The 12,859-nt window shown below is 43.8% G+C and overlaps 1 protein-coding gene across 1 annotated transcript in view; it reads right to left on the bottom strand.

Annotated features, from left to right (window-relative positions):
* The window catches only part of POLR3B (RNA polymerase III subunit B), a 1,087,861-nt gene extending 1,075,317 nt beyond the window's left edge, over nt 1–12,544 (bottom strand). Inside the window, exon 1 of the mRNA XM_085652533.1 lies at nt 12,351–12,544. Coding sequence (XP_085508659.1) covers nt 12,351–12,422 — 72 coding nt within the window. The 5' untranslated portion in view covers nt 12,423–12,544. The remainder of the gene's footprint in view (nt 1–12,350) is intronic.
* Between the last annotated feature and the right edge of the window lie 315 nt (nt 12,545–12,859).

Genomic DNA, 12,859 nt, shown 5'->3' with positions numbered 1-12,859 from the left:
AAGGCAGAGGTCTTCAAACTTTTTAATGCCAAGACCCCCTTCTCAAAAGTTTTTTGGTGTAAGGACCCCTCCTGACAAAATATTCTACCACCTGTTACTCACCATCAATAACCATAAACGCCATTAATTCCCGTGGGAAATCATTTTTGCGGTGGGGAAATATGATTAAACAGTGTATTCTGTAAATGTTTTAGGTTTCTCACTGCCAGGTAGCTACATATAAAATAACTGGTAGCTTAAGTGAAAAATACATTTTAAAAGTGGTTACTCAGTGGGAAATGCACAATAGTACATTATGAAACCTCTATTGGTTTAATGCACTGCAGAGGTGTATGTGTAACCAGGGACCCGCAGAATTAATTCTTTGATGGTGCAGTGGGGAATAGTGACGTGCATTTTTTGTGCTAGAAGGTTACAGCGTGTTACAGAAAGCACTGTGAATATGCAAGTCATTATTTAAGTCTTGCATTTTAGCAATACCCAGATTGTACATCATTTTTTTTTTTTAAACAAAACTGTCCCTTCAACACCTCCTGGGGTAGTAAGCCTTATACAAATTCAATTACAATTGAAAGCACACACTTCACAGCTCAATTATTCTCTTTACACAACCACTCAAAAAGAATGTATACATGTCATCACAGAGCTTTGAGTGATTGGATCAATTAAAACCAGTACCTGCTTTCAAGCACCCTTTATTAACATTTGCACCTAGCACACATTTGTATTTCTTTAAGGTAAGCTGCTGCACCCTGAAAGTTAACTGTCTGCCCGGCTTCAGTTTCACAACACACAAGACGATGGACAGAATGTTGCACATTGGCAAAACATTCACCCCCAGTCACAGATCTGGGTTTAATCCATCGTTATTTTGTTCACCACGCCACCCCAGTTCAGACATGGCCATATGCAAATCAGTCTTGACCCTGTGCCTCATGGGAACAGTCCAGCCCGAACTGCCAAGCAATGTCTTCCCTGGACCGGAATCAAGCATCCTAGGACCGGTTTCGGGGTTTCACCCCTCTTCAGCCAGGATAGCTTGACTCCAGTGGCGTAGTGAGCATGGGACCCACATCTGGGCATACCCTTCCCACGTAGGGCGAACAGCAAAACACACAAGATGATGGACGGAATGTTGCACATTGGAAAAACATTCACCCCCAGTCACAGATCTGGGTTTAATCCATCGTTATTTCACAGCACATGACACTCCTTGAATGACACTCCAGCTGAAGCATAATAACTATAAGAATTAACCGTCCCAGGAAGGTTGTATTTTTCCAGAAAGTAGGGGCACGTCTAATTAAATATGTTTGCGGGTGCTTTCATTGTGGAAACCATCTTCATCACATGAAAGGTCGTGCGATTGCACTGTATAAATATAATATTTGGCAGAATTATGCCTCAATGAGAGCAAAGAATAAAAAATTAAAAGTTAATAGAAATAAATCTTAAAAATAATCTGCAAACATGAATTTAAAAGGAAATATAAATATTCTAGCACCAGACATCAAAAGCCTTTCCAGTACAGGTTTTTTATGAACCACAATACAAAAAATCTAAAACCACTTCTAAATACAAGAGCCCTTTACAGTATGCATTATAAAAGTATTCTTGTAGACTAGGTGGAAAAAAAAAACTGGAAAAATTACAAATTTCGAAATAGCAGAAGGTAAGGAAAATACGGCCTCTGATTCCCATCCCATTTTCCCCTCGCTGAGAACGGCCCCCTCCAAGACCAGATCGCACCTTCCCTTGTGGAGACAGTGCATGAACGGGCCCAGCACAAGGTCAATTAAGCTAGTACTGCCCTCCTGCAGAGCCTGACTGCCTCCTAATGGTCATTGTCGCCAAGACCCATTCTCCTTCATCAGCTGGTGAGAAGTGGGCACAACAGGATTGCTTCTTAGAGCAGCAGCTCTCACTGCGAGGCTCTCTCTGGTAAAACGCTCGGAGCAGAGGCTATTCGGCAATCCTTGTGTGTCGACAATAAGGCTGGGGAATGCGCGTGCCCCTTCCCGTGACTCCACGGCCCCCCTGGGGGTCGCGCCCCACAGATTGAATACCTCTGACTTAACCCAACGTCCAGGGTAAACCCCACTTGTAGTCTGAGTCTCAAGAATCCTCTCCAACTCTATGGTAAAGTTAACAGTGTCCAAGCGCTACATAGCAAGCAAGTTCCCCAGGGCAATTTTGGCCTGAATTTAGTCTTACCCACACCTGCAACATCGGAGCCTTCAGAGTTCCGAGATCGCCCCTTCTGCACGCGCCGGAGTAACGGTGGCTCTTTCATGTGAGCTTGCTGCAGGCGGCCCAGACAGGCTGCATTAAGCAAAGACTGAGCTCCTCATACACGGTCGAGCTTCCAAAGTGACCGGAGGTTTCACGCAGCTCCTCCTGGCAGGTTAAGTCCTTCAGTCCTTCCCTCGATCGACAGTAGGTGATGCAAAGTTTTACCCCACGACGACTTCACTCCTCCAGCAACTCCCCTGCTCAGGTCACACTTTTTACCAGGTCCGGTGACCTCCCTCTACATACATGGTCACCACACCTTTGCTATACATGGCCAGAGACCCTCTCAGCAGTCCATTCTGGCATATGGGGCTCGCTGACAGTACTGCATTAGTACTGCATTAGCAATGTATTGTGCCCTTCCCAGGCACATATTCTCACAGAGCATATACACCACTCTTTTGCTGCACAGCACTGCTCAACAACCCAATGTAGACCAGTGTGTGAGGTAAGCAAACAGCAGCTGAACTTTGAATGAGTGAGGCTGTAGGGCTCACTACAGTGACACGGGTTAACAAGCATTTACAATGCAATGGTCTCGGCAATATTATAGGTAGAGCTATTGGTATTGCTCATTATTTTTTTTATCATTTTTGTATCCCTAAATAAATGGCATTGTCATTTCTATTGGCATTAGTTTTTTTTTGCATATGTGATACCTATTGCATTAGCAGAGAGAGAGTGAGGTATTGAAATAGAGAGTGAGGTAGTGAGAGAGAGTGAGGTAGATAGAGTGAGGTAGTGAAAGAGTGAGTTAGTGAGAGGTATTTTCTGACGTAGTGAGATAGAAACAGTGAGTGATGTTGTGAGATAGAGAAAGATTGAGGTAGTGAAAGAGAGTGAGGTAGTGAGGGATGTTGTGAGGTATTAAGATAGAAACAGAGAGTGATGTAGTGAGGTAGTGAAAGAGTGAGTGTAAGTGACTTAGTGTATTTGAGAGAGAGAGTGAGGTAGTGAGATAGAGAGTGAATACGTGAGTTAGAAAGAGAGAGAGTGAATTTGCGAGGTAGTGAGAGAGTGATGTAGTGAAGTTTTGAGAGAGTGTGTTGTGATATAGTGAGGTAGTGAGAGCGAGATAGAAATAGATAGTGATGTAGTGATAGAGAGTGAGGTAGTGAGATAGAGTGCATATAATGTATTTTAACCTTCGTGATTGTTGGGAAATCTGACGTACATACCCCTCCCCCCCCCTAATCTTCCTGAAGAAGCTACCCCCTGTGCATTATGCGAGGCTGACTGCAAATAATCGAGTCCTGTATTTCACAAGAAACATTGACCAATAACCACTGACAAGAAGAGCTTGTGCCCCATAAACTTGCCCAGGGCTGTCTGCCTTGCAGAATTAGCAGAATACCTGGGTTATTGAGGATATTGATTATTGGTATAAGATTTTATTATATAGTTTGTATTTTCTGAATATTCATAGGGTTTCTGAGACTTTTTATCAGTAGGCGATTTGGGCATGCGGTATTGATGTATTTTCTGTTTTTGTCATAGTACTAGAGTGCATGGCAGCTTCTGTTAATAGATTATTGTTCCTGAATATTGATAGAGTGCCTGTGAATTTTAATTAATGGGTTACTGTTTCTGAATATTGATTGTGTACGAGGCCTTGTATTGATAGGTCTGTTTCTGGATGGGGTGTTTGGGACATTGTACGAAAAGATTATGGCTTTGTTCCTTACAGGTCTGTTCCTTCATGGAATCCTTAGATCAGGGGACACCAGATTGGACGAGACCACCCGTGGTATTCACTGGGAGTAAATCAATGTAAAAGGCCTGCACATGGCCTAGTCATTTCTATATTGTTACTGTTGTGGCATCTTGAATGCTTAGAACCAACCACTCACACACTAAGGTTTTCTCCTTAAGCCACTCACTGGTATAAAACTGGGAGTGGGGGATCCGAGAAGTGGCATGTTCACCCCCCTCTTCTGGGCGCTATATCTGATGCCGTTTCAGATTGAAGTACTGGATCTTACCCAGGAAGAGTGGCATAACTAAGGCCCCCCGCAGTGCGGGTGGCCCCCTCAGCACAGTAGCCTGGCCTGAGAGCCCCTGAGTGAGGGGGGGGTGGGGCTTCAAGTTTGGGGACACCACTTCCCATGAATACTTCTGTAGCCTGGCCCGTGCAAGACCAGGAGAGACAGGCCCTCTGCAAGAAGGAAGCGGTGGGAGGTGGGGAAGGGCGGTCTGTGTGTGTGGCCTGTTTGCCACCGAGCCCAAAGTTGTGAGGCTCCCAAGAGGCAGAACTTCAGATGGTCGTTAAAACATAAAAGGAACATGTGTGATGCAGGTCTCGGAAGTGAACGAGAGACTGCGGAACTGTGGGGATAAAACCACCCTAACCAGGCTCGGGGTGTTTTGTTTTAGGAAAGGAACAATGTCGGCGGATATGGTCGCCCCTGGTGACACGAGGGAGCACCTGAGACACACAGCAAAGGGCGCGTGCAGCTCTCTGCACACAGGCCACACACAGCAGCCTCTAAACACTGTTCTTCTGCATGAACTGCCAGTGTCGTATTCAACCCTAGCTTTTACCCAACTTATCAATCAGTCAGGGGCTTGTAAAGCGCTACTACTCACCCATGAGGGTCTTAAAGCACTGGGGGAGGAGGGGGGGTAATCTTTGCTTTAAAGACTCGTAGGGGGTATGTAGGATGTATGACATTCTCGGACTCAAAACAAACAGCTGAAACAGGCGGTGCTAGGAATTTTTTTTACGGAAGGCGCTGGTGGTGGTGCCAAATTTGGTTTTGCCCTTGGCGCTATTTACACAAAGCCCCCCATGAGTTGGTATGCTTGTTGGGGTGGTTGTACGCAAGGCGGATTCTAGTATGCCAATGGGTGCGAAGTAAGAGCTGGCAGCTGTTGTATTAAAGCAACCTTCCACACAGCACTTAGCAGCGCTGGCGTAACTCAAAATACCCCCCTCCCCCACCGCAAGATGTGATGGGGGGGCTGAGGCTCCCACGTCACAAATATTCAGATGTCTGGGGCTGAAAGGGGCCCTTAGAGATTGGGGGTGGCTGCGTTTGGCCCCTGACACTCCGTGGATCACTGTGCCGTTCCTCTCAGGCGCTGTGCACACATGGGTGACTCCACCTCCCTCGAATCCACACAAAGGCGGCCGGGCCCGCTAGATAACAAGAGCATGTCCGGGAGGGCCTGCGCCCTTCCACGCAGGGCTGAGAGCCGAACCCCGGGGGTCAACACAGTGGAGCGGCGAGGATATCAGCGAGATTCCGGGGAGGGGGGGCGGGGCAAGGGGCATACACGAGCACACAAGCTTCTCTAAATTAAAAAAAAACACATACTACTCAGGCAGTTTCAAACCCAGCAATCGCGCACACGGTAACCAAACAGGAAGAAGCAGCCACCACGGAGGCAGACACACAAACTACTGCAGAAACAGCCACACAAACAGACACAGCACATGCATAGACATTCCTGATATCACCCGCATGACTTGGCTCGAGATGACAGGGACGCTCCCTTGGCTCGCAGCCGACACCGCGCCAGCGACAGATGCCACCGCGAGGCAGTGGTGCATAACTGGGGAGCGAACTGGTTCCGGGACAAGAGGCTAGAGAAGTCTGAAGAGAGCGCACTGAAAAGGAGATGACGGAGCGAGAAGGGAGCGAAAGAAAGGGAAGAGAAAACGAGAGCGGGGAAACGCACGTGGGCAACTGAGTTTTATGGCTCCGGCGGCCATGTTAATGTGACAACCCAAACAAGGCAGAGCAATAGGCAAGCACACCACTGCCTTTCTATGAGGCAAAGCAGAAATGCCTCGGGGAAACGCAGTGGCGTTTTCGGGTTCGGGGGCGTGTTTCTTTTTCTCTCCTCTTGCCATTGGCTGGAGGAGAGAAAAACCCGCCTAAAAAAGGGCGTGGCTAAAAAGTGGAAAGAACAGCACGGAACACGCCCGCGAATCTGAAAAAGACGGAGCCTATTTGGAGGGACGGCTCTCTCCTCCAATGGCTGGCCTCCGTTTAGGAAGCCAGCCAAAAGAGGAGAAGCAAAAAGAGAGGCGGGCTAAATAGCCACTCTAAGAAACATAAGATCTCCGGACTTCCAGTTCTGCCTTCGGCAGACCGGACGGTCCTCGACCTAAAAAGGACCTGTTCACTTCTACTGATCACTACACTGTATGCGGCCACCACGCTTGAGCTGCTTAACTCCTGGTAAAGGCTATGGCCTTTCACCACTATGAAGGTAGCGCTTTGGGTGCACCCACCCCAGTCCAACAAGACTGCAATCCACGAGAAAGGCCTATGTCATAATACAAGCACATATGATCCATGCTTGCCTACGACAACAAAATCCGCATTAGGGACCCAGACATCAGTACTGTTGGGGCACTCAGGGAAGAGATGCATGTCCATAACCATGCAGAGGACTTTTCCATCCCAACGTAATGATAAGGTCACTCAATACCAATTTCACAATAGTAACGAATGAACACTGAATCTGAGCAAATAATAAACAGATGGCGATGGCAGAAAAGAACTGCGGACCAACATAGTAGGTCAATTACTCTACATGACAGCACATATAGGCTCCATGTCTGAGTTCTGTCTTCACTCCAAAACATCCAATACCATCTTGTGTTTTCTTAGTCCTTTATGTTTGTCAGTTTGTCCCAATCGCCTACTGGTGACTTTTTGCTCCAGACATGGTTAACCGCAAAGTAGTATGCTGATAAATTCACTAACTTAACAAAATTTGAAGCATGGGGAATCTCACATAAAAGAGAATTTCCACTAGTAATAGAGCAACACACGTTTCAAACTCCCAAACGTAACCACAAAAGGGGAGGCTCCTTGATATTTATTAATTCTTTGTCACAAACATAACTAACCCCTCATGACACAAGACAAGGCTAATTGTAACATCATAGGTTTGCAAGACAGCAACGCTGCAGACTCTAGGCATAGTAACACAAGAGAGATGATGCTAATGTTTGTGCATTGTACCATCAAACACCCGAAGGAATTATGCCTTTCTGCAGCCATTATATTTTCTCATACACATGACTTTGCAGCACTTGCTACATAAATGAATTTGCACATTTCAACAAAAAAATTGTTTCTAGCGCAAATGGATCACAAGCTCATGAAAATGCTGCACACAGCAGAAAAGTGACCAACAATGTGTAGCAAAGGTAACATTTGGTCCATTCCTTAGAACATATGCATGCTTTCATTGTGTGGAACTGAGATACTTCAGGTTTTTAAGCAGGGAACATCAACAGTGAGGCAAATTATTGGCCTGAACGGCTATTACAAAAAATTATGTACGCTCCTCCTCAGCACACTAGAGGAATTGGTGAGGGACAATGATTGTATCACCCCTTCCCATGCAGACTTTCAGAATAAAATAGTACAGTCGACCAGGTTTTCAGATATTTATTGCTGTTTAGGAAAGGAATCCCTTTATTCTGCATTTTTCAATATCAAGTATGCCTTTGATAGTGTACCAAAATGAAAGCTAAAGGCTGTTTTACGGGATATTGGTGCTCCAGTCCAACTTGAGGTAATCAAAGTGGTTTATAAATAAAACCATGCGAGGGCAGGTGGGATCCTGGTAAATGAACCGCTAGGGACGTTCAAGTCCTTAATGGACTATGACAATACTGGTGCCGGCACCAGACTTATTTTGTCTATATAAACACGTTTGCCCTCAGTCCTATATTTTGAATTAGTTGACACTCCAAAAGTGCAGGAGGGAGTAAACTACATTGTTCTTTGGGGCTGGTGTTCCTGCATCAAGAGCTCTGATTGGTTTCACTTGGTTCATCGCTCTTTTTTGACGTTTTGTGATAATAGAGGGATAACAAATAACAAAAAGTAAAACTTAATATATGGCACTAAATCCCCATGACTTTAAAGAACAACATTTCTCTAGATTCCACAAATCAGAAGCAGATATCAAATTTGATTAGTTTGCTGTTTATATGACGGAACACCAGAAACGGCATAAGGAGCTTAGCAAGAGTGTGACACTTTTTGTCAGAGATGCAGTGCTTTCAGAAGATATTTGGCAAGGTAGGCTGACAGGGCTTTAACGCAAAAGCAGTTACTGAAGCAATATATGGTGTGAAGATATAGGGAACACTAACGAGGGAATATGTCAGCTGCCAAATTGAACATACTTATGAAATGACTCCTCAAAGTACACCCCCAACCCTACCAACTTACAAGTACTTAGACAAGACTCCGTCACCTATAAGATCAGTATTTAAGCATTAATTTATTGGATAAAATATAGAGTTCTACTTAGGGTTACCACACATCCCAGATTTTCCTGGACAGTACCCATTTCCAGAGGATTGTCTTAGTGACCCAACACTTTTCTCAATTTTAAATACATGTATTGATTAATTGGACAAGGCTCAAGTCATCCTGCAAAACAAAATTTAAAAGGTATTATTTTTTTGAAGAAGAGTTTTATTTAGCATGAACTAGACCCGAGACATCAGGTATCAGAGCGCTTTACAAGAGCCCCAGTTTCGTTACAGATGGACACATTTGTTTTTGTTAGGCACGGGGAGATTAAATGATTTGCCCAGAATCACAGGAGGTTGAGAGTCGTTGCCGAGACTTGAACCCGGTTCCCCAGCTTCGAGGTCGACCGCTCTAGCCGTAAGACTACATCATCTCCCCAAAAGGTATTTTCTAGTTTCCACAGGCGCCTCTAAAGTCTGAAACAATTTAAGTAATGTATTGTTTTCTTTCAGGCAGCACAGGAGGAGGCCAGCTGTATGCACCCCGCAGAGGGGAGACATAGTGGGGTGAGGAGCTTCAGAGTGTAAGTCCTGCCATTGCTAACAGTATGTAAATGTGGCTTTGTAAAAGAAAAGTTCAAAATAACAAATGGGTTAGAAAGTCACGGCCACACAATGCCAGATATATATATATATACATACACACACATATATATATATATACACACACACATTATATATACACACACACATACATATACACACACACACACAAATTGAGGTAGGGAATTCTAGGTAGTTCCCAAGTTTTAGGTGTAGAGCAGCTTTCTGTTTTTTGGAACCCTGTACACCCCCACCAACACTGTAAAGCTGCTCATGTCTATTTTTCCAGCATTGTTTTTAAGCATTGGATTATCAGTGTCATCCACACTGACCTAGAAAAGAGACAAAGTCCTTTTACATTTTTGTAGCAAGGTCTTTAAGTATAGGATTAGCTAGTGCCATACATACTGAGCTGAAAATTGACTAACACCTTCTACCACTCCAGGCACAATATTACAGCTTGGGATTGGTAACATACTATCCAAGCCAACCTGCAATAAGTAAAAGCTGTCCCTGGCACGTGTTTTACTTATTAGAGCTCACCAGAGAGACATAGCTGTGTCCATACACACGGCAGCACACAATAAGATTACAAAATTAATACTCTTTCAGGCTTAGAGTGTGGATGTGCGACATGTCGTGTTTTGACGGTTCGGGTGTGGCCAAAAGGTCCAATAATAAAGTGATCCTAAGGAGAGCACTTATGGTTAGAGAGTTGAGGATTAATTATTTTAAAGGAGCAAAAAAATTAATAATGTACAGAGGGACATAAGTCAGTTCATGTTAAACATTTATTTCCACAACAATAGAATTCAGGTGCTCACACAATAAGTGAAAGAGGCGTAATGTGCAGAGTGATGGTGAAGTTTAAAATAACTGCATTGCATTGACAACAATAGTGTAAAACTCATCAAGCAACTTTATAGAATAGGAAGAGCAATTGAGGGTTTCAGAAAACAGCTTAGCTAAATGTGAACAGCCCAAGCAGCATGACGCGCTGAGCTCCTCTCCCAAGACTTTCCAAATATGAACTGGGAGTGACTTTAACTAAACTTATTGGCAGCAAATCATTAAGCACAATTTATACAGCTGACCCTGCCTTTCAAGTTTACACACACGTGATATTCTCACGCTCGTACCTTCAGCGAATTAATCTGGGTGAACTTGTCTACCCTCAGCTGTTTTCTGAAGCCCTCAATTGCTATTCCTTGCGCTACGAATAATTGCATCAATTCAGCTTGCTCACCCGTTATATGTCCTGATGATGATCTCGAACAGTTGAAATCGAAACGCCGTTGACCCTTTACAACAAAACTCTTCCTATTCTATAAAGTTGCTTGAGAAGTTTTACACTATTGTTGTCAATGCGATGCCGTTATTTTAAACTTCACCATCACTCTGCACGTCACGCCTCTTTCACTTACATGTATCAACGCCTATTTATAGGTTAACTCGTTAAGTATTCATTCAATCTCTGAAAGATGTGATGCGTTATAAATATGCACACCAAAGACTAGTGTTTGCTATACCTATACATATGTATATGTTTTTTCTATAGCACAAACCTAGCTAAAAGGCAGCATAGAGGTGTATCATTCTACAGCACTGAACTCGTTCCAAGATACAAAATATGCTGGTAACAAATGTTTACGAATAGAATAGCTCTGCATGGCAGTACATGCTCAAAAGCTATGTATATATTATACTTTTGTATGCATGATTACATATTAATGATTGTTAAAACATTCCTACAGTACGTTTTATGGGTTTCTCCCCGAAAATAACTTGGTACGATGAAGATGACTAATATTAGGGGTGCACTGAATGGTGCTCCTTCACACTTAGATTGTACTCAGTGGTGGTGATCTCTACAGGTACAGGTTTCTTTTGTTTAAATCAACCCGAGTTTTCTGGAAGATTGGCTTGTGATCTGATGGCAACACTAGCATTGACAATGTAAATTCCACTTGCCTGTGGGGAGACAGAAAGACCATCAGCGAATATTCCCCTTGTTGATCTGGCCATTCTCCCTTCCCCCATATGGCCTAATCCCTTGACCGAAGGGCATTAACCTTTCCCCTTCTCTGGTCCTTTTCCTCGACGGTCTGCTTCACTCAGCCTTTTACTAGAATACATAATTAGCACTTCTCTTGCTCTCTGTTATAGAATTGTGGACTGGTTGTCTTCTTCCTCCCTGCCCCTTATCTACCCAAACATCTAGTCATAATGCTCTCCACTAGGCCGGACTTCCTTCGGCCCCACATTGATTGTCCTCCAAGATGACCCTGGCTCCTGCTCCACAAATTATGAATTCCTTTCCTCTGTACCTAATTTTACCAGCCCTCCTCTCCTTTGCAGTCACTAGAATTCCCTTACTACCGTGTTATGCGGACCGCTGACTGGCTACTTCGACTATATGTAGCTTCTGTGCATCCGCAGCACCACTTGGCACCCAGACACCAGTGGTGGTTAATCCCCCATGCGACCACTCACGGCTTCAAACACCACAAGAACTGCTGTCCAAAGAATCGGTCTTTATTTTGGAAAAACACCACAACTTGTATCCACCCTCTGTTTCCTTAATGCCTTCTCCGCGACCCATGGTGCCTAGATAACTATAGTCCCTTAAAACAGCGCCCTCCAGGTTTATTTTTAGCGTATTCGACAACTTCGCTTTGATGTTGTTAACATTCCCAACTGAAAGGACTGGGAAAAGGGCTTTTGTCAGCAATAGGAAAGAAAAACTTCATATAATTAAATCTAAAGTGTGAGCAAACACAAGAAACACTGCTCTCAAAGCAGTAGTTATTTCACGGTCTGTTCTAAACGAGGCAAATATTTAAATATGACAGCTGAACTTTATAAGAATTCTAACCAGGTCACATTTCTTTTGCGTCTCTATAAGACGAGTACTTAATATGCAACACACAACTTGTATCGTCTTGTTTCATAATTTAGGCAAACCTTCTGCATTAAGGGTCCTTTAATGCCACACTGGCCCAATCATCCAGCATATAGATCTTACATGTAAAATGACAGTTTTGCAATGCAAGTACCTGGAGTGACAGGGGTTAATACAGGGCTGGTGGGGTTAATACAGGGCTGGTGGGGTAATACGATACACCTAAGAAATGATCCATGACAAAAATGGGACAGCATATAAATGGGAATTTGATAATTTCATACTGTTCTCCCAGCTCACTGTGAACAGCAGATTCGTTCTCACCTCCACAGTATCTATAGGGGCTACGATTTGCTCTGCAGTCAGATTCCCGAACTCAGCGGCTAAAACATCCATCCTGGGACATCAACATCCACATATAGCAGATAGTCAGCAAGGAAACATAAATTTGGCAGGAGGCGCAACACGTGGGTCAAACACGTAAACCAATTCCTAACAGGACAGCAAAAAAAAAAACACAGACAGAAGGTTCCGCTCTGAAACTGAAAGAGTCTCACGCCTGGCAAAGAAGCAGAGGAGCATGTTAATATAGCGGCCATGTTACAATGCAGCGTCCCTGTTAAACCCACAATAAATTTCAATGTTAAAGTGCACAGCGATTCAAAATGTCACATTTTTAAAACGCTGCAATGATATTTCAGAACAATTTTTTCACTGGTGAAAATCGAAACAATTTTATATAATTAAAAAGTTCACTTTTCAAAAATAAGCATATTCTACAAACGATAAAGCTCATATATACATATTAATTTCTTGTTTTTTTGGTGACCCTA

Source organism: Triturus cristatus, chromosome 4_1 (assembly GCF_964204655.1).
Source record: "Triturus cristatus chromosome 4_1, aTriCri1.1, whole genome shotgun sequence".
Taxonomy (NCBI): Eukaryota; Metazoa; Chordata; class Amphibia; order Caudata; family Salamandridae; genus Triturus; species Triturus cristatus.
This window is presented reverse-complemented; position numbering and strand designations above follow the sequence as displayed.